Genomic DNA, 22,027 nt, shown 5'->3' on the forward strand with positions numbered 1-22,027 from the left:
AAAGCTTCTGAAGGAAACCTTCCTTCCTAAAAGAGACTGACTGGAATAAAATTGAGTGAAAAATAATTAAGACTCCACTAGTTTAGTCTTAGTGTTTTTGCTATCAATAGATCGAGAATCAGAATGAGATAAAACTTTCCTATCTCTATATCTCTTAATGGCAAAAGAGGCTTCTTTTAAGTAAAATGAGGATTAGGCCTTGGATTAGTCACCTAACATTCCTGAACCTTGGCTTCCTTCTCTGTAAAATAGGAACGAACTTTTCACAGGGCTGTCGGGATAACTAAATGGCATACAGTTTAGGATACGCTAAGCGCTGGTGTCTAGCTGCGAGGTCTGTGCTGAGGCAGCAGCGGCACGGATGATGGCGGTACGGGTAGGTAGAGATAATGCTGATGTAGGTGGCGGTGGTTACGTAATTGTGGGGGGAGTGGTAGTGACATGAGTGGTGATTGGTGGTGATGACTAATTATGATAGAATCAAAAAAGTTTGAATTTTGCTCTGCACCTAATAGTCACATGGTCACATAGCAAAGGGATGAAGAGAACAATTTTCAGATTACCCCAAGGATATCAGCCACCATTGCATTTCAATTACAGGTATGACCAACATACATCATGCTTAAATGTCCATTGATGAAGATCCCCTTAAAGACTTTCCAGAGATGTTTAACTAACAATCCGCATGATGTGGAGAGAAGATGAATAGGTAAGAATTTTACTTATTCCATACTTAAAAGGAATATAATTATATTTCTTTTAAATAATTGTGCATACAGTATACATTCTCACTTGTCTTCCTCCTAATTAGGCTACTACATGAGGTCACATACCATTCATTCAAATCTCATTTTTGACAATTAACATTTCTAAATTAGTTTCTATCCAGCTGAGGGATTTGGTTCAATGGCACACCCTTTTAACTTCCAAAGGCATGTGTAAATCTCATTTTGCAACTGACATGGACCTACCTAGACTCCAGAGGCACCCTGTCCCCTTCATTTTCAGGATGCACTGGCTACTTTGGTTGCCATACTTTGAAAGCCTTAGTAATTCTAAAGGCTCAGCTCCATAGTCACACTCGGTTAACTCAAGACCAGTTAGTCATGCAACTTCATCTATTTATCTTGAAGATTGCATCCCAAATGACCAGTATACTGGGACTTCACTAGTAATTATTTCACAAGAGCTTTTTCATTGCTGTTCATGGGAATGTGTGGAATTCACACTGGGAGGGGGATCTAAGAATGGATTTATTTTTTGAGTGAAAGCTGAACCAGAATGGCACTTTTTCTTTACTTTGCCAAATTGCTCCATCTCTGGGAGAAAAGAACTGGCTGTTATCCCTTTAAAAGAGCCCAGTGGCCTCCTATGTTCATAATCCTCAAATCCCATGATTCAGTTTCCATCTCCCAGCCTTACTCCACACAGGCCTGCTAACATTTGGTTTAGATCTGACTTTTCTTTGCTCAAGAACACCACGATTTATTATTAGTCAGTAATAACAGCCAGCAGGCCCCAATATTTTAGGAAGGAAAATAAACAAAGTCTAGTCTGCCAGAGGGAACTATGCTCCGGCTGTCCTGGGTCTGCTGAAAGTGGTCGTCCAGAAAGACACTGCTGCCTGCCTATGTCTCAAAAGTGTCAGGTTGTTTACATGCTTCTACCTGTTGGATCATGTGATTCCTGAAGTCACCCTATAAAGTGTGTTGGGAGGGAAAAGAACGATAGTATTTTTGCATTTATGTCGTGTTTTTTACTGAGAGCAGCACCAACGCTAGAGACAGCAATTACCAGGCATCGGAACTGAGTTAGTCCTGGGACCCAAGGCAAGACATGGTCCTCTCCCTAGATAGCTTAGAGGTTGGTGGGCCATAGTTTCCCACCATGAGGCAGGGATCCCAGGGAAGAGTCCTGATGTCTTATTTCAGTTACTTCTCATAACTGTGATTACATTCTTATTAACGTCAACGGGATGAGAATGTGTGTTATTTGTGGACAGGATAACCAAAACTCCCAGAGGTTAAGAGACCCGAATAAAGTCACCGCCTGATAAGCAGGAGAGCCGAGGCTCAGACTGGGGTTTCCTCATCCAAGGCTGCTGATTGCATCCTGGATTCTTCCCAAATAGTGTAATCTCACGTCAACCCAGATCAATTCAAGCTCTCTTTGTCACTTTCCCATGTCTCATAGTTTGGCTTAGAAAAGTATCCCCTGCAGTAGACACTGACCACCTAAAAATAGCAATTTTGAGGATTTAAGCTTTACAGAGGCTCAGAGAAGAGCGGGGAAAGTCCTGGTGAGGCCAGTAGTGTGGGCAGAGTAGAGGAGGAGAGTCGGGGGTGGAAAGGGAGTGGGGTTTGCTCTGAAAGGTGTTCCAGGAATTCCCAAGGGGTGGCCCTGACTCAGTAAGTCACCAGGTCAGTTTGAAATGAGTCATTTGTGGCATGGGGGCAAACAACCTCAGTCCAGCACTGAATTATCGGGAAGCAGGCTGGCAAAAGATCTCCCCTGGGAGAAGAATCCTAATTACGATGCCCAAGAATTTGCATGCCCCTCTACAGTTTGCAAAACACTTTCATACCCGTTTCTTCCTTTGCTGATTGTTTACTGCACAAGTGCAGAGGGGACCAGGGTTCAAGACGACCCAGTCTAGTGGTTTTTAATATTTGCGTGAAGTAAAATTCTTTGTCAAAATGAAATCTCACTCAGCAGTCTAGTGTATAACACTGATGCCAGAGGGAGCTCTGTGGCTGGGATGGGGACTCTAGTTGGGGGAGGCATGCTGCTGCTGCTGCTAAGTCACTTCAGTCGTGTTCGACTCTGTGAGACCCCATAGATGGCAGCCCACCAGGCTCCTCTGTCCCAGGGATTCTCCAGGCAAGAATTCTGGAGTGGGTCGCCATTTCCTTCTCCAATGCATGCATGCATGCTAAGTCGCTTTAGTCATGTCCAACTCTGTGCGACCCTATGGACAGCAGCCCACCAGCCTCCTCTGTCCCAGGGATTCTCCAGCAAGAATACTGGAGTGGGTTGCCATTTCCTTCTCCCGTGGGGGAGGCATAGCCCACACCTAAGCCTTTGCTTTGATCCCTGTGTATGTTTCTGCGAAGTCTCCAAGGAAATACCTAGTTCCATGGAACAGAAAGACAAACATGTTTCTAGTGACTACAAATACCCATTCCACTTTCCCCCTCTTCTCCAAAACAAAACAAACAAGGAAGAAAGCAGAAAACCCTGGAGGTGACACAAGACAGCCAAGGTCATTCCTTGTCCAATGAAACTCACCAGGGCTGGTGTCTCACGTGATTAGAGCCTGAAGATCTGCCTGGAAGCCAGTTTGCCCCCAGTTGCTGAAGGAAAGTGTCCTCTTGGTCACAGATGGCTCGGCCAAGTCAGCTACTACTGTAGCGTTTATCAGCGTACCTGTTGGTCAAGTGGGGCTCTTTGTTTCAGACGGGCCACCCCTTGAGACGTGGAATGTCAGCCACTGAGCAGCTGAAGAACAGTAAGTCCAGCGATCTTTCAGCTCCAAATACTCTCCCTGAAAATGCAAGAACAGCCCCTAGTCAAGCAGGCTCTTCCCAACTCAAAACTCACACTGAACTACATAGCATTTGTTCTAAATGTTTGTCTCCCTGCAAGTTCACATGTTGAAATCTTAACTCCCACTGTGAGGCTATTAGGAGGTGGGGCTTTTGAGAGGTAGTTCAGGTCATGTGAGTGGAGCTCCCGTGAATGGGATTAGTGCCTTTTTAAGTAGATGCACATAAGAGAGCTTGTCCTCTCTCTCCCCCTCCATCCCCTTCTCTCCCTCTTGTGAGGACAGGACAGGACAGAGAAGATGACTCTCTGCAAACCAGAAGAGTGTTCTCACCAGAACCGGATCGTACTGGCACCCTGATGGTGGACTTCTCAGCCTCCAGAACTGTGAGAAATAAATCGGTGGTTTAAGCCACCCAGTCCATAGTACTTTGTTATGGCAGCCTGAACTAAAGCAGTGGGGATGGCTGCACAATTTCGTGAGTGCATGAAAAGCTACTTAATGGCTAAAATGTTAAATTTTCTATTAGGTGTATTTTAGTACAAAAACAGCAACAGCAAAGTAAACTTTCATTGACTTCCTGTTTCTTAGGGATCAAGCTCAAACTTCCTAGTATAATTTACAAACTGGCCCCTGCTTACCCCCTAGCCTCATATCTTGCTGTCCTCCTTCAACCTTTTTATCTGATCAAATGTTCCAATTGCTCTCCGAAATAAAAAAGTGATTACTTTGCCTTAAAAATGCTGGCAAGGCTCTTTCAGGGTCTTGTCACAGTTTCAGGTAACCTCTATCATATTCTGTGTGTCTCACAGGCAAGAATTCCATTCAGATTTACTTTCAGTAGTCCAAGTTAGCAATAAATGCTGCATTTGCTTTTCAAATATTGCATCACAATGCTACAGACAGATATGGAATTATAATGCAAAGTATGATTTTTCAAACTCAAAATGAGGAATATGACAATCTCCTCCCTTTTCTGAGATTTGCTGAGTAGAACAGATTAGAATAGAAAGTGGATTAACATTCATGTAGATAGGAATATAAATGGGAGCAAGAAAGAAGGGATCGATGTGTGGGTGGGTGAGAGGAGGGGTAAAATGATGAATGGATATGTAGATGATGGATGAATGGGTGGATAGATGATGTGTGAGTACATGTATGAACAGATATGTGGGTATGGATGGATAGAGGGGAGAATAGTATATAGATGGATGTGAATTTACAAAGAAATGTGAAAAGATTAAGAATAGATGGATGAGAAGTTGTATGGGAGGGTGGTTGGAAGAAAATGTGGTTGATGGATAGGTAGACGAAAGGATATGTAGCTGGATAAATGGCTGGACAGGAGGCTGGGTGCATGTGAGTGCATACTGACTGATGGACAGGAGGGTAGACAGATGTGTGAGCCCTGGAGAGACATAAGATAAAATGGGTAGATAGAGGAATCCTTGGGTGTTCAGGAGGATGAGTGAGAGTGTGAGTAAGCCAAGGAGGAATGGATGGATGGAACCAGGTGCCAGCCGGGGACCGGAAGATGATGCACAGGTCGGTAGAGCCAAATACCAGCCCGTGGCTGGCTACCATTAGCTTTCCCTAAGCAGTCCTGGTAAGAATCAAAAGTCCACCCGAAGCGTGTTAATGAACTCCCTTCTCTTTCAAGGGAAGGTCGATGAGCTCTTCCTCCCCTGGAAGAATCGCAAGCTCCCGACCATGGGCAGGGAAAAACCACACTTCCACTGTCCCAGCCCCTCTCCCAGAATATCCAGCTGCCTGTGAAACCCACAGAGAAGAGTTCCCCAGCCTAAGTCAAAAGAGAAACTTCGCGGAGGGGAGAGGCCAGAAGCTGAACCCAAAGGGGCGAGGTTTCAGGACTCAGTCATTCCCTCCTGCGTCCAGAGGCTGCGCTCCCAGCCGCCAGGAGAGAAAAGTCGGTGCGTCCTGGGTGCATGGGGACCCCTCGGCCCTCCGGGGTGCGCGCCCAGGCACCCCGCTTTATTGTCTCGGGGGAGAACGGGGCGGGGGCGGAGGGGCCAGGGCTAAGGAGAGCTGGTACGTCTTTAAACTTCTGCCGGCTACTTAGTCACAGCCCCCTTGCTTGGGTGTGTCCTCCCTCGCTCCCTCCCTCCCTCCCTCTTAGGTCACTCTCTCAACCCTCGAATAAAAACTGCACCCAACTTCCGAGGCGCCCTCATTGCCAGCCGGACCCCAGCCTCCGACAGGTTCGGGCGCCCTGCTTGCCCCGTGCTCCGCCGGCCCCCGCCCAGCGCCCGGCCCCTCCGGCTCCACTCCGCTCGCTCGGTCGGTCGCTCCGACGCCATGGACACGTTTTGGTGGCGCGCAGCTTGGGGACTCTGCCTCGTGCAGCTGAGCCTGGCGCAGATCGGTGAGTGCCCGCCCGGACGGGAGGGAGTGGCCCGGACCCAGCCGTGGGGGCTCCGTTGGCCCTGGGGGGTCGGGGTCAAATGGGCGGTGAGCGGCTGGGATTTGGCGAAGGAGGACTGGGCGAGGATTTGCGCTAAGCTCTTGGAGAGCCTGTCGGTGGGAAGCACCGTTTTGTGGAACGGCAAAGAGAAAGAGCGCAGAAAAGTTGGCGCTGTTTGGGCAGCAGGCTGTTGGCGCGCGGTTTGGGGTGGGGTGGTTGGAGCCGGTGGAGCACAAGGCGGAAAGGAACTGTACTCCTGGGTGCGTGCAGCCTGTGTCTGGACTAACAGACTCCTGTGCCCAAGGGCGCTTGAAGCCAGGCTGCGCAGGGCAGGGACAGGGGCTGGGGTAGGGACAGGGGTGTTGGAGAGGTGGCCATAGAGGTGGGCACTGTTGCCATGTGTGAGGGTTGGTGGCAACAAGCTTCCCAGAAGGGGGTCCCGCGTTCCTGTGGCTCTCCCTTTTCACCTAGGTTCTAAAGCTCTTACAGTTCGCTCCAGTCACGAACAATTTTAACGCTTGTGGGAACTTGAACCTTCTCTGTGGCAAGGTTCTGGGTCGCCACGAGGTGCCAGCCTGGGGCAGGGAGTGTGAGTAGGATAGGCAGTGACTCGGCCAGCTGCTCCATCCTGGCAACCTCCTGCAGGCTGCCAATCAGTTAGGGGAAATCCAGACAGTCATGTGGCTCCCAATGGGTGCCTGGCAGCCTCGGAGCAGGACAGGGAAGCAGGCTCCTGGGTGGCATCAGGGATCCCTGAGCCGGTATCCCATCCCCACAGAGTCGGTGCCTCTTAGGGGCTGTCGAGGGGGTGGCTGCGTGTGAGGTATTCTGGCAAGGCTGAACTCCCAGCATTCCTTTTCTTTGTCTTTATATGTACAGATAATTACATGGCTGATTTGCTTATCGCTGGCAAAATTAATTTTTCTTTTAAGAAGTGCCAGATGGGTCATTAAGACAGCTCAACCTATGGTTAATTCTACTCAGCAAGTGTTTATTAAACCCAGCTCTGGGGGTACCAGGAAAGTAAGAGACACAGTCCTACCAGGATACTTTAGACTGAGGATAAGTGAGGGTCTAGGATTTAGATTCCTGAATCAGAAAACTAATAATTAATAATAATAATTAACAGTAATCACAATGGCAGCACCAGCCACCATTTACTATACATTTGGGCTGGGCCAGGCACTGTGCTAAATTCTTTACATGCGTTATCTCGTTTTACCCTCAACCATGGCCCAGTGAGAAGTGTCCTGTTGTTAGCCCTGTTTTGCAGGAGGGCAACAAACCGAAGCTCAGAGAGGTTAAGTGACTTGTCTGTGTTCACACAGTCAGAAGACTGCTGTTTCTGTGAACCAAGCTTCTTTGCCTGTTGCTTAGTTAGCACTGGTTAAGCGGCATGTATGACATGGACAAACTCAGAAAGGATTTTGTGGAAGGAGGTGGTGGACCAGAGGCTTTAGAGGAGGCTTTCAAAGGGGAACTGGAGCTCCAAGGATCTCTTGAAAGGCAGAAAGACTTGGTATGGGAGAAAGGAGGGAAAGATTTCAGGGAGAGCTGTGAGCCTGGCCTCAGGGAAGAGGAACCAGGCTGGTGTCTCTCTCTCTCTCTCTCTCTCTCTCTCTCTCTCTCGCCTATAGGGAAGTCCATTTATATGTTACCTCCCTGGGGCATCTTCTGCTTTGCTTCTGAGGATTCTGACTCCTGACTCCTTCCATCCTGTAGCCCAAATTCTTCTAAAGGGCCCCATCCCCCAATATTTGGCACTGTCCTGACCCTTGAAGTTCCTGCCTTCCCCCTAGATGGGCAGGCTTACTTCTGGTCTGGGTTTCCGTGGTCCCTTTGGGCAGCGTCATTTGGAGGAAGCGCAAAAAAATGCCAGTAGCAATAGCTGTCTGGGCCCAGGCTTTCATGCGCTTATCAAGCTATTTGGAAGGAACTGAGGCTTGGAAAGGAGATATGACTTAACAGTGGGCTCGGGCTGGGCCGGCAGAGAGAGGAAGGACAAAGAGGAGGCGGGGAGACTCTTCTGGTGCCCCACCAGCGAAGGCGGTGGGCTCCGGAGGACAATGTGGACATTTCGGCAAGTGGCAAGGATTTGGGGAGGAAGAAAGGGTTTGATCTTCATACTGAAAAGCAAGAAGTAGAGACATGGCCAAATACAGTTAAGCAGCATTAGACCCAAACTCTAAGTTGGAGAACAGATATGTTGAACTAGGCTTCACACGTGGAAGGAAGAAAGTAGCCCTGGGTAAAGAGCAGTGAAGCGAGCCTTCTGTACCTGTCTGCCTCCTGTCCTCTGTGGGTGAGAGGTCCTTGCTAGAGAATTGTGCCCCTGGTGTTTAGAAAGAGGGGTGCAGCTAAGAGCTCTGGAGCTTTGGGGCTGGCTGGCACCGCTCTGATCCCTCTGAGCATTAGAGACCCCTCTTTCTGGGAGTTAAACTTTTGGCTGTGTTTTCCTGGGTGAAGCAGCAACAAAGCCAACCTCCATTACCCCTGAGGTCGGTTAGCATCAGTTAATTCAGTTGCTCCCCAAATACACAATGGACATCTTCCTTCCTGCTAAGGCACAGTGCCAAATAGGTGTGTTTGAGTCTTGCAGCCAGTAGAAAAAGTTTCCGTTCTTTTTCCAGTTTGGCCCACGCAATTTGGAGAGGCTGCTGGGCAGTGTGAAATTCTTAGTTTATGACAGATCCCTTTCCACTCATTCAAGAAATATTTCTTGACTCACTATTGTAGACTCAGAGATGGGGACTCCAAGAACCATTTAGAAAAACCCTTTCTTTTTCCCAAGGAGGAAACAGATCCCCCAAAGAGAGAAAGATGACTTCCCCTTTCTCAGGCCGAGTGTTAGCACAGGACACTTTCCAAACCTCAGGTCTCTGAAATACCTTAATCCTCCAGGACTGAGCCCCACCTCCACTACTTACAGTGGGTGGGGAGTGTGTGGTCTACAGAGGTAGCAACACACCTTAAATTGCTGTCTTTAAACACTCAATACAATTTTATATTTTCCTCGACAATATATCCAGTTTGAGTTTAATGTAAGAATAAAGATGATAAATTTCTTTTTATCGAGCCTCTGTACTGTCCAGTGTCTCCTGGAGTGTTGCTGGATCCCTCTCAGTTAGCAGCATCCCAGCTTGAAAAGCCTGACACTCGGTTCCTCTACGAAGTAGGGTCCTAAATCTGCAGGAAATACCATTTACTGAGCACTGTCCCTGGTGGCTCAGTTGTAAAGAATCCGCCAGCAAGGCCGGAGACGCAGGAGATGTGGGTTCAATCTCTGGCTCAGAAAGATCCCCTGGAGGGGGAAATGGCAACCCACTCCAGTATTGTTGCCTGGAAAATCCCATGGACAGAGGAGCCTGGAGGGCTTCACAGTTCATGGGGTCACAAAGAGTCGGACGCAACTGAGCGCACACGCACACAACTTCATACGAGGCATTCAGCCATGGGCTTTGAACAGGTTATCCAATATAAGCTTCGCAACAGCCCTGTGTATGTTTAGCAATCTTTTCATTCCATTTCCCAGATAAAGAAGTTGAGAGGCTCAGGGAGATGGAATGACTTGCCCGAGGACACACAGCTAGTATGAGTGATGGAGTTGGGGTCCTCTGTTGTCCCACATCCTCTGTGTTAGCCTCCAGCGCCTGTGTTCCTTTGATTCGTTATTTCCCTCTGGAGGACTCTGGAAATTGTGTGAGGCCAGCAAACGTGAAGCCTGGGATGAGTGGCTTTCCTCTTCCCCGGCAGGCTGAGAACTCTTGGCTGCCCTGCTCTGCCCTGGCCTGTCTCTCTCCAGTCCTGGCCACAGCTGTCGAGAGATGCCAACCTAGCTATTTGTTACTAAAATAAGTCAATTCCCTTATCAGAGTCCAGCTGCCCTTCTAGACATGCTCTCATTTGCAGGCTTGGAAAAAAGGGAGAGGCTGTTCCTTGTCTAAGAGACAAGTCAGGGCAAGGCTTTCTGCCTGGAAACAAAAAAAAAAAGGGGGGGGGCTTGCAGAGGCTCTGACCCTGCAAGCATTCTAGGTACAATGACCCAGGAAGCCCCCTTGTTACATGCTCAGTGGAACCCTCAGCGGTTAGCAGGTTGTGGGTGCCCCAGTGAGGGGGAGTGTCAAGGACCCCGGTGATGGGCTGATACGGTTCTCTAGAAAAGGCAAGGACCTTGAACGGAACGTCGGTGTGGGGTGTGAGGTGACATGTGGCCACTCAAGTGAGATTTCAGTTTGGCCTTGAGTGTCAGACGGTTCCAGGTGAAGAGGAGGTTGTGGGAGGGAAGCGGGCCTCCCCTGGCCACCCGTCCTGGCTGGGATGGAGGCTGAGTTACAGGCTACCCTTGTCTTTCCCTCCATTTTAGTTGACTCCACCAAGAGACTGAAAGGGAAGTGGGTCTTATGAAAGAATGAACTGAAGCAGGTGGCAAATCCCGCCAGACCAAGTGGAGTTCTCAAAGGGGATCTTTTCTGCTTCAGAGATAATATCTGAGGGGTTGCACAGCCAGATGCTGATGACTCAATTTCCTTTGTGTCTTTGCTTCAGTGGGAAACACACCAGTGTTCTCTAGACTCACCAGGGGAGGCTGATGCCTCCAACCTTAAATTGGAAGGCCACTCTTAATCCTTTAGCAAGTTGATATTTTTTCTTAAAAAGTGTGCTCCCTCGAAGCTGCCCAGCAAGGATTTGGGAAGCCAGCCTGATCTGCCAGAGTGTTTTCTTAAGTGTGTGGTTGTGGGATCTGGCTTGGCATGGACACAGCGGTTGGGAACTCCGGATTTTCCAGGAGGGTCAGGATTTCAAACATGCATATATTCTACCAGTTGAAGTTCAGTGTATATTTTGACTTAATATAGATTTTTTTCTACAAATAACTGCATGACTTTGTGTGATTAGAAGTCAGAAACTTGCATGGATTTTCGCATAAGTGAAAATCACATCTCCACAGCTCATGAATCAGCCTAATTAAATTACTATCCAATTAAATTGCTATCTGGTTCAGAAAATTTATACTTTGGAGGGGAACATTTGTGCCCCTCTGCTCTCTCTTTCTTGATCATCCCAATATGTGAAGCCCCAAGAAAAATGACATACTGGGTTTTTGGTTGCTAGGTGTGGACATATACATGGTGGGTGTGCCCATAGGTGTGTAAGTATCTGAACGCATGTGTCTACCCATAATGTGGTATTGCTGGTCAGTCATTAAGCTTGTATAAGGTGTCTTCTGTGGGTCCCACACCGTACTGGGTATCACAGGGGAATTAAATGTGAGAGAGCGGGACTCTATCCAAGAACCTTAAGGTTCTACATGGGGAACACCGTACCAAGGAGTGACAGCCTGCCCAACTAGGACCACAAGACTGACAGCCTTGCCGAGCTGAGGCACAGCCAGGAGGCCTGGGGGACTCAGTGATGGGGAAGAAGAGGGGGCCGTGTGCACAAGAGAAAGTTTGAGCATCTGATGAAGCGGTAATAAGCCCGGGTTGTGTGTATTTCTGTTGCCCTGCCGTTCATTTACTCGCTCTTGAGCAAGTTCATTAACTGGACAATATATCCAGCAAAAGCTCACACACTTGCTGCCCATTTGGTGCACCAAGCAGTCTTGAGAGCTCATGGTCTACAGGGCACAGTCTTCGCTCTCAAGTAGCTTGTGGTCAAGTGGAGGGTTTCCTGGATAACAGCTGATGGTGCATCTCTGGTATGTTCACACTCTAGATTCTGAAAGTGCACGCCTGCCACCGCCCCCGCCCCGCCCCCGGCCAGGTGTGACAGCCTATATAGCCTCCAGACATGGCCAAATGGGGGTGGGGGGGTGGTGATAAAGTCACCCCCAGCTGAGAATCCCTGGTGTCACTGAATGGTGGCCAACCTCGTCTCTGACGAGGAGATATCTGGTCCCCATAGGTCCCCAGTGAATTAGCCTAAAAACTGCACAGGGAAATTAAGATCAATAAGCATATTTATTTTCTGGGGCCAAGAGGTGCTCATGACTTTCACACTTCTCATTGGCGGAAAACCCCAGACCAGATAGATCTTCTCTTATCTCTCTTCTACAGTGTTGTGGGGGACCCCCCTGACATCAGGGATGGAATCACATTCATTTTTGTAGTCTCAGAACCCAGTCCTGGCCCATATTTGTTATCTGTTACTGTTGAACTGAAATGAAAATTAGAATATAGAAATTACTACATCCAGGTATATGAAGACATGCTGCACAGTCTACCTAAGATGCGGAGGCCTCTATCTGTACATGATAGTGGTGATGGGGACTGCCTCCAGGACAAGGCTGAGATGAGCGCTTGGCTGGACAGCGGCCCACCACAGGACTCGTTTTTGGTCTGCCCAAGTAGGGAGATCACCCATCTGTTTGTGGCTTTGGTGGCTGCTTGCCGTGACTGGGGACGTCTGTCTAAGGACAGGATGACTCACTTCTTGGGCCAAGGAGGGAGTGGGAGTTAGGCCGGATGATGACACCCAGTCCCACATTGAAACCTCAAAATAAAACACTCTTGGGCAGTGGCCCACTTGGAACGCTGGCTTATTTTGGAGATGCTAATCTGACGCTGGACTTCTTGGGTGAGAGACTCACACTCTCCCTTCCAACCCCTCCAACACTGCCCCCTTCCAATTTCTGGAAGGTGTTAGCAACTGGCAGAGAAGTGGAAGAACTTCCCAGAAGATCCTTGCCTCCTCTGTGGGACTCCTGCAGCTACTAAAGGTCTTCAGCAAAGCCTGACGTCTGATATGGAGGCCAACGGTGCTTTGTCTCCATGGAGCTTGCCACGTGTGATGCTGACCACAAATGGGGCAGGTCCTGCCTACCCATGGCTCATCCACCCCGTGAAACTTGGGGCAGGATGAGGGGTGAGTGTCAGGGGGGTCCAGAACCTCACAAACCCAGATCTCCCTGAGTTTGGGGGTGCATCGGCTGCCTGGGTGTGTCCTCTTGAGGCAAGAGTCTCTCCTAAGAACAAGTGTGGGCAGATAGGTCCCAGGTGGGTGGGGAGGGGCTGAGTCACCAAGGAGGTGATTTGCAAAACCTAGGTCCCCAAAATCTTTCCTGAGTCTTCAGCTTTTGAGAGTGAATGTTAAGTGCAAAATTCTAGGGAGAGAGAGAATTCACAGAGACCAGTAATTTTGAGACTTTGCCATGGTGTCAATGGTGAGTCTCCTTGAGCTGTGCCTGAAAGTTCATCTTTCTAACCCTCAACTTTCTGGAGAGTTAGAGCTCTTGTACATTTCGTGTTTGTTTCTTTGCAGTCAGTTGTATATATTGGAGATACTGTCACTACTGTTGGTAATAATAGCAAACACTGAGTCCTGACCACATGCTGACATCATCCTGTTGTTCCCTCTACTAACATGTTTAATCCATGCACTAACCTTAGGAAGGCGTGCTCGTATTATCCCTCATTTACATATGAGAAAACAGAGGCATAGAGAATTTGAATAACTTCCCCAAGGCCACAGAGCTGGTAAGTAGTAGAGCTGGGTTTCAAGTCCAGGTGGTCTAGCTACAGGGTTCATGTCCTTGCTGACTGCATTGCTCTGCCTTCCTTAGTATATCAAGACATCAGGGTGTCCAGAAACCCAAACAGTGATACCTGCTAGTATGCTTACTGGTTGTCTTCATAGCTGCTCGTACACTGCTGGGCAGGATCATAACATCCACAGAGCTGGATTTGCTCTCCATTTATGTGCATGATGTCAGAGGAGGGGGCTGGAGCTGCAAATATGAAGGAGAAAGAAGTTGTCATGGAAACATCTTCCCATTCCTACTCTGTGCGGCTCATTCATTCCAGTTCCTGGATAGAAGGTCTGCTTACTTCCATATGGGATGTGGAGTCGGGGGAGTTGAGGAAGGAGTAGGATTTGGGGGATGGTGAACTGAGTCATTTGTTCAGTATCACTTCATACTTGTCCCCTGGATGGTGGATGAACGCTGCTGACTGATGGCTCCATCGTCTAGGACCTTGGCTCATGACAGGATAAAGTTGGGAGAGGAGCCAGTCGAACAGCAGTGAAAATGTTTGCCCTCAGCTTAAGGGTCCTTAATGCCAGGACCTTCTCTCTACCAGCTCGAATTGGAGACAGAAGGATAGACTCTGAGAGCGAAGAGTGTCAGGCAACAGGCCGTGCTCACCCTGGGCACATGAAATCGGGCCAAAACTAGACATTTACTCTGCCCTTCTTCCCAGCTCCAGTGCAAACCTGTGGCTTGGCTGCTGTTTGGCCCAGCAGGTGGCCTTTGCATGGGAGAGGGCAGGTAGCATTTCTTCTGGGTGCTCTCCCAGAAAGGGGGAAGCAAAGGCCCCTGAGACCTCCAACTCAGCCTGCAGGTAGGCAGCTGGGCCTTTGGCCTGGGAGCAGTGACTCCTCACAGAACCCCATCTGTTTCAATTTCAGTACATCTTTTTGCACTTGAGTAGGTCTGCAGTGCCTTCTAGAAGAAACCACACATCAGTAGTGGATCTAGGCAGCATCTTCTACTTCCTCTCTCAGAGAGAACCCACCAGGATATTAGAGTGGGGATGATAAGGCCTCTTCACAAGTGTTCACCATTATGGAACTCAAGATGCCAGGGAGAAAGGAACAATTCCATGCAGCTTAGACCTGGTCTCTTGCCTCTGGCTTGGAAGATCATTTCTATCCAGGCCCCTGGCTCCAAAAGTATCAAATGGCATAAATACTGTATGCCAGTTACAAATGTTGCCATTGTTGCATGTGTCCAGTTCATGAAGCAGATTCCAACAGAGCTGAGCATCATCTTATAGTCTATAGCAGACCAGCTGACGTCACTGAATCAGCCCCTCAGCCATCAGTGAGTTTCAGGGCCACACTTCCCTACAAGGGGAGGACAAGGGTATAGGTACCCACAAGAAAGCTGGTCACATAGACATAAAGCAGAGTTTGGAGAGACAAGTAATACTGCCATAGAAATCTCCTGCCAGAACTTCATCTTTGTAGTGGATTCTCTGTGATAGAATTAGTTATCTTCCCAAGGTCAACCTTAGAGGTCAGACTCATCCCTCTAGACCAGCAGTCCCCAACCTTTTGGGCACCAGGAGCCAGTCTTATGGGCAGCAGTTTTTCCATGGACAGGGCAGGGAGATGGTTTTAGTTTTACCCACTGCTCACCTCCTGCTGTGCAGCCCGGTTCCTAACAGGTTGCAGACGGAAACTGGTCCGTGGCCCGGGGGTTGGAGACCTTTGCTCTAGACGTCCTCAAGTGACTTTTGCTTTGCCCTTTTGTCTACTAGTTGTTTCTCCCTGATGATTCATGAAAAGCCCACGAGCATATTTCTATCTAAAAAATTCAAAGGATACTGCTGAGCTATATTATGGCCTCTGTTCTCTTTCACAGGTGAGTCTATAAGCTCCTTAGGGAAAAGCTTCTGTTTTATGTACATTATATACAATTTTGTATCTTTGAGGTTCCCATCTGTCAGTTTCTCAGTTATAGTAGATGTTCAATAAATGTTGGACTGGATGAATGAAAATTCTAGATTTGGCTAGCAAAGCCATCTTCATCATTTACCTTTTGTGATTTTCATAGGTTCTGGCTAATGTTTTTTCATCTTTTTAAATCTTTCTGATCTATAGAAACCTGTTATTGTTTTTTCTCGTGCTTCCTATACTGATCCTCACATCTCCTTGACATCACTTTACTCTGCATTCGCTCTAATTTGAGTGTGTCTTTCTTCGTGTTTGACGTATCAGGCAAGCCAGGAGAAGTTTAGAGCTCACTGGGTTTTGTCCATAGACCAAGGATCTTAATTTCCTAGAGGTCTATCTACCTCTCAGCCCCAGCACTGCCAAATCTAACCTCACGCAGAACCCAAGCTTCAAAATCATATTCCAGTGACACTTAGAGAAAAGAGGTGGGCTTTTTGGTCACTGTGTTAAAAGGAAAAAAGGGAGGAGTTCTTTCTTTCAATGATTTAAAGACCTTCTGTACCGAACCAGCTGTTCCATGCGGTGGGATGGGAATGAGAAGGTTGGCTTTGGAGGAGGGCTGTGGGGAAGGAAGAAGGGCTGTGGAACAGGTTGATTCTCCTCCCAGCCCCATTAGAGCAGCGTGAGCCCCAGTGGCTGCACACGTTAAGTGTCTAGAACAATGTTCAGCACCCAGTGTCTGGAGCTCGGGTCTAGCACACAGAAGGCGCCTCGAGTATAGAAATGCCTATAATTCTTCAGCACCTCTCTGTAACTGATTGACTGTGTGATTCAGAGCCAATCATTTTACGCCAATTTGCCTCCAATTTTCCATGTGTCAGATGAGACAGAATTCTAGTTGATCTGTGCAGTCCTTCCTCAGCCTCACATTCTGTAAACCCACCATTCTGCAGGCCCATGAACACCTAAGCCTCATGAAAGTTAATGCAAGGAATAACACACTATGGTGCAGTCCCCCCCGCCCACAACCGCCCCCCAACACACAAAAGTGATGCCTGGTCTGTGTTAAATATCAGAAGTGAATTATTAATCCATACCAGAAACAACAAGCATATGGACCGAGTTACACTAAACGCCAGTTGGCCGGATGGACTCCTGGGCCAAGGTGTTCTGCTCAGAGGACTCCTCCAGATCCTTCTGGCCCCCTGCGGGTGAGCAGATGAAGTCTAAGCCAGAGAAGTTAGCAACAGATGTCAGTCCCACGGCTAAAACTGCCCAAAGTCAGTCCTGGGATTAGCCACAGGATCCAGATGCAATAGGGCTTCCCTTGTGGCTCAGCTGGTAAGGAACCCGCCTGCAGGAGACATGGGTTCAATCCCTGGGTTGGGAAGATTCCCTGGAGAAAGGAACGGCTACTTACTCCGATATTCTGGCCTGGAGAATTCCATGGACTGTATAGTCCATGGGGTCTCAAAGAATTGGACACAACTGAGCGACTTTCACTTCACTTCCAGATGCAATATTCTTTGAACAAACATTGCTTCAAGAGGCTAGAGAAGTCAACCCCTGAAGAAGAGAAAAGATTGTGTCCTTCACTCTCAAAGCTCCATGAACACACTGGATTTCTCATCTTTCCTCAAGGGATCCCTGTAACATGTTGGTGCAAAATGAACCACAGAATTCAGCCAAAGCAGTGCTTAGAGGATGAGCTGTAGCATCCTAGGTAAAAGAACTAGGATTGCCATGGGAATCTGAAAACAAAACAAAGAAATATATATATATATATATATATATATATATATACACCAAGGTGGTACAGATAGTCTTTTGAGATGGTGAGTTGCTTCTTCTATGGAGAAACTTCCAGACTCCTACTAAGATATTTATTTCTTTTCTGTGGAACCAGAGAAACTCTTCCTGCTCAGTGAGGGCAGGATGTGGGAAAGGAAGTTAGAAAGACTACATTACTTAGGAGTTTGTCCAGGTGATAAGTTGGGTTTTCCTGGTGTCTTAGTTGGTAAAGAATCTGCCTGCAATGCAGGAGACCCAGGTTCGATCCCTGGGTCGGGAAGATCCCCTGGAGAAGGAAATGGCAGCCCGCTCCAGTATTCTTGCATGGAGAATTCCATGGATGGAGGAGCCTGGCAGGCTACAGTCTATGGGGTCTCAGAGAGTCAGACATGACTGAGCGACTAACCCTTCACTTCAAGGTGGTAAGTCAAAGACTAAATGCTCTGTTGGGATTCTGCTCTTCTATCGGTCACTGAAAACCCTAGTCAGATCAGAGTGCATCCTGGGTGTGTCCTGTATCATATCCATCTAGAATCCACTGACCAGAAGTTGAAATACTTCTGAATGGATTCAGTTCTCCTATCGTTGGCATTGTTCTCGGTAATTGCTGGGTACGGTCTAGTCATCTGTATCTCCAGTCAATCCCCCAGACACTGCGTTCTAGGAGAAGTGAGAACCACATGCGGCCAGCGGAGGCTCGGCATTTTTCCATCTTAGTTACAGGATGACTGTGGGCAAGGCTTTTTATTAGTTGCCTCTGTTTCTCTGGGTGTAAAATGGGGATAAACCCACAGATTCAAGAAATGCATGAAAAACTATTATGTGATTGTCTTTGTGGAAAGAAGTGAGGGAAGTAGATCTAGTTTCTGTCCTCAGAGAATTTACTGTTTGGTGAAAGAAGAACTAAAAGAGTGAAGAAAGTATGTAAGAGAGCAGACATTTCTGTGTGTGGCAATTGTGTAGGATGGTTTATGGAAGCAGTAAAATTTGAGGATGAATTGAGCGTGAGTAAGATGAACAGAGAAAGGAGAGCGACTCAGGAAAGCATAAAGAATAAACTGAAAGTTTAAAGTTGGGGAAATAAGTATGACTTGATTGGGGTCAGTAAGGGGCTCCATGCCCTTTAATTAAGAGACACCATGTTGAAGAACAGTGAAGGATGAGGTTGGACAGATTCCAAGTGATCAAGTGGCACCATCTATGAGATTCCATTCCAGAGACTTAGAAGTTCTCATGACACCCTCTTTAGACAGTGCTAGACAGAGTTCAGAAAAAGGTCAGCTCCAACATTGGTTGAAATAAAAACTTTGGCAACTTCTGGCAATTAAAGAGAATCGCAAACAGGCTCTACAGCAGGGCAGCAATAGCAAACAGATTTCAGCTCCTGTATCGTTTCCCATTGACTACTCAAGGCTGCCTGAGAGGCTGTGCTAAGAAGTCAGACCTTGGCTCAGCCATAAAGATTGCATGCGTGTGTGCTAAGTCGCCTCAGTCATGTCCGACTCTCTTTGCAACCCTATGGACTGCAGTCCACCAGGCTCCTCTCTCCATGGAATTTTCCAGGCAAGAATATTGGTGGTGGTGGTTTAGTCGCTAAGTCAGGCCCGACTCTTGCAACCCCATGGACTGTAGCCTGCCAGGCTCCTCTGTCCATGGGATTTCCTCAGCAAGAATCCTGGAGTGGGTTGCCGTTTCCTTCTCCAGGGGATCTTCCCGACCCAGGGATCGAACCTGGGTTTCCTGCATTGCAGGTAGACTCTACCTTCCCAGCACAGAGATTGAACCCACGTCTCTTATGTCTCCTGCATTGACCCGTGGGTTCTTTACCACTAGTGCCACCTGGGAAGTCCACAGAGAGTGCTGTGGTCAATTAATGATGTCTGTTATAGGCGCAGTACGGAGGATTTGACCCTCCTGTATCACACAGACATCACCACAGTAGAGCAGCAGGCTTTTCTGGTGTACCTTTCCGATAGTGTGTGTAACGCTGGGAGTTTAGCCCACTTAATCTGGTTAAATAGCCATACCATAGACTGAGTCTCCTTCCAGAATGGTATAAATGCAGCCTCTTTCCCAGAGGAGTTTGGTCCCCTGAGCCTTCTCTCCTGATTCATTCACATTCTGTTTTCCCATCAACCCTAGTGAAGTAAGGTGCTTGGAGCCAGGAATCTCCTCTGAACAAGGCCCAGACCTCGTGGCCAAGGGTAGCTTCTCGCATCAACTTCTTCATTTGTAAACTGAGAAGACGAAAATGATTCCTCAGCCATGGGGATGGTAGGAGGCATAGCTAACTCATGTTAGTTAAAGCCTTTGAAGATGAAAGGGTTATATGTGCATGTTAATTACAACTTTTATCAGCCCTGGAGCCTCTGCATTCTCAGCTGCCACGGGGGGCTCTTCCTTGCCTCCCAGGTACAAACAGTAGTAACATTCCATAGGCTGGCCCCGCTGGAGCATCCAAGTCGAGAAGGCTGGATTCTGAACTCTGGCTGGTCAGCCCACTCTGAGCGGCTCCAGTTTTCCCCTGTTTATGCCCAAGGGAAAAAAGCAAGCTCGCTGTCTGGGTAGCTAAAATAAGGTAGAACCAAGGGATAAACAAAGGCTCCATCAGGAGTCTATTGGAAATAGCCCCTGGGTGAGATTAGGACACTGCTCTAATTCCCACCATGTCAAAGCCTAATTGTGTGACCCTGGGCCGCGGGCTTTATCTGTCTAATGTTTCAGTACGCTGTGTGAAATGGCGTGGGGGTAATAATCCATCTGCCTCTCCTAGACCTCTCTACCTTTACCTGCTGGTGTAAAAGTGTTTTGTGCTGGTAGGCAGAAACTTGTGATGTAAGAATAGAAACTACAAGGTTCTGTTATTACCTGAAGTCACTTTCACCTTTATCTCTGTCTCCTGTTGCTGGTTGACCCCAGTCATTGAAATTGTAGTCTTCGGAATGCTCTCCTACGTGCTGCCCTCCTCTCCAGGGCAGCGCTTATCTAGGGCCCTTGGTATGTGCTCAAGTTCTTGATCCTGCCGTTTCCGGAGGCGGGCAGACACAGCTAGCCTGCAGGGGATGGCGGTGCCCTGCCAAGTCGTGTCACAATACCCCTACTGCAGTGACTCAATAAAAGTGCTGGAGGCAAATGAGGGAGGGTTTTCAGAGTCTTTGCTAGGGCTTAGAAGGTGCAAGGCTGAGCTGCATCCTATAGCAGCACTGAATTATGGATCCAAAGATGGAAAAGCGGAGAAAGGGCCCTAAGTGAGAAGTTTTCAGGATCTGGTGACACAAAGCCAATGATGATGGCATGTCGGGATGGGGAAAGGTGCTGGAAGATAGAGTCCACCTATTTCTTTTGGATGAAAAGGCCATCTCGAAGACTGCACATGACTTGCCCAAGGTCACACAGCCAGTCAGAGTCAAAACTCTGGTTTCTGACCCTCCATCCAGTACCCTTTCCATTTCATCCTTTGAGATGATAGGAGAGGGCACTAAACAGGAGGACACGTGGCTGACCAGGGCCGGAAGATTTGGAGGGACAGAGAGGAAGAGAAATAGGCCTGGGCTTGGGTTTTGTGTGTGTGTGTGTGTGACACAGTGGGAAATAGGGCAGGTGTTTATACTCTGCTGGGCCCTCACTGCTCTCGGATCTGGTTTCCTATGTAGTACCTTGTGCACGCATGCTTGGTGTTTGTTTTGATCCTTTATGACTCAATGAGCCTTTGGAAACCAGAAGGCCCAGCATTGCCTGGCCTAGCTCCTACCTAGCCTCTCTGAGCAGTCAGTGGATTTCAAACGGTGCATTTGTTTACTCAACATGCATTTGCTGAATACCAATATATGCCAGGCACTCTGCCAGGCACTAGGAATACAACCTTAAACAAGAGAGGCACAGTTTCTGCTGTGATGGGACTTATGCTCGAGCTGGGAAGACGCTGTAAATAACTCATTACACCCTTGTTTAATTACACTTGTGGTCAGAGCTCAGAAGGAAAAGTACAGGAGCTTGTGAGAGCTTGTAACAGGGAGACTGCACCTGATTTTCAGCATCAGAGAAGACTTCTCGATGAATAGCAGTGAGTGTGTTTGCAGGATCCCTGCAGCTCCATGTTGGGGCATGGGGGTGGGGCCACCTGTTTGACTCCTCAATCCCGCCAGCTCTCAAGTCCAGGCGACATTTTGGTAGGTGAGGTCAGAGCTCCTCATCACAACTCTAGCCACAGCAGCTCCTGTTCTGGCTGCCTCACATAGGGTCCTCTGAATAAGAGGGCCAAAACACAAGGTTTTATTCCTCAAAATTCTGAAAGCAATAGGTTTGTCCTACCTGCCCTGCAATAGGCAGTGGTGGGAAGAGAACCATGAGAACCTCCAAGTTGACTCAAACTTTTAGAAGCACATATTGGGTCAATGAAGGAACACAAACTCTGGGAGGCAAAAAGTATCATTTTTCCATGGGAGAAAAATTCATGATTTACATAGGTATCTTGAACATTAAGCTTTGGTTTAAGGTCAAATTTGGTCCATTTTATTGGAAGTTTCTTGGTCTTGTTTTGAACACTTTGGTGGCAAGAGTTTGAGGCCAGGGTCTGATTGATGTGTCCCTAGGGGGTGGTTTGTAGGATGACTTCCAGCAGCCACGCAGGTGCATTGACTGGGTCCAGGCAGGAGGAGCAGGCAAGAGCCCTAGGACTCAGATGTCCAACTATTTGACTACAAAGGCCTCACTTTTTTAAAATCTCTTTGTTGGTGGTAAATACTTGGAGATGACCAGAGTGGACTCTATCAGGAGGGTGAGATAGATGTGGTAAGGAAAAAACAAAAACAAAAAACCCACCACAAAGCATCACTGAGAATGCTTTCAGGTAAAAGCCCAGGTGGCACAGTGAT

The 22,027-nt window shown here is 48.0% G+C and overlaps 1 protein-coding gene, 3 long non-coding RNA genes and 1 other non-coding gene across 8 annotated transcripts in view; 3 read left to right on the top strand and 2 right to left on the bottom strand.

Moving 5' to 3' along the window:
• LOC129628342 (uncharacterized) overlaps positions 1 to 3,973 on the bottom strand; it is a 33,901-nt gene extending 29,928 nt beyond the window's left edge. The window contains exons 1-2 of the long non-coding RNA XR_008702785.1: positions 3,878 to 3,973; positions 3,289 to 3,544 (exon numbers count right to left, since the gene is read on the bottom strand). This is a non-coding gene — a long non-coding RNA (uncharacterized LOC129628342). The remainder of the gene's footprint in view (positions 1 to 3,288; positions 3,545 to 3,877) is intronic.
• On the top strand, positions 541 to 3,956 carry LOC129628343 (uncharacterized). Its single transcript, XR_008702786.1, has 3 exons — positions 541 to 709; positions 3,457 to 3,508; positions 3,830 to 3,956. It is a non-coding gene; the product is annotated as an uncharacterized LOC129628343 (long non-coding RNA).
• A 1,727-nt stretch (positions 3,974 to 5,700) lies between the features above and the next one.
• Positions 5,701 to 22,027, top strand: part of CD44 (CD44 molecule (IN blood group)) — an 88,664-nt gene continuing 72,337 nt past the window's right edge. For all 4 annotated transcript variants that reach the window (XM_055549311.1, XM_055549308.1, XM_055549309.1 and 1 more), the window contains exon 1: positions 5,701 to 5,927. In XM_055549311.1, coding sequence (XP_055405286.1) covers positions 5,861 to 5,927 — 67 coding nt within the window. In that variant the 5' untranslated portion in view covers positions 5,701 to 5,860. The remainder of the gene's footprint in view (positions 5,928 to 22,027) is intronic.
• On the bottom strand, positions 11,992 to 20,150 carry LOC129629315 (uncharacterized). Its single transcript, XR_008703139.1, has 3 exons — positions 20,022 to 20,150; positions 13,571 to 13,692; positions 11,992 to 12,122 (listed from the first exon to the last, which is right to left on the bottom strand). It is a non-coding gene; the product is annotated as an uncharacterized LOC129629315 (long non-coding RNA).
• Positions 17,362 to 17,434, top strand: TRNAC-GCA (transfer RNA cysteine (anticodon GCA)). The gene has a single exon. It is a non-coding gene; the product is annotated as a tRNA-Cys (tRNA).

Source organism: Bubalus kerabau, chromosome 15, assembly GCF_029407905.1.
Source record: "Bubalus kerabau isolate K-KA32 ecotype Philippines breed swamp buffalo chromosome 15, PCC_UOA_SB_1v2, whole genome shotgun sequence".
Taxonomy (NCBI): Eukaryota; Metazoa; Chordata; class Mammalia; order Artiodactyla; family Bovidae; genus Bubalus; species Bubalus kerabau.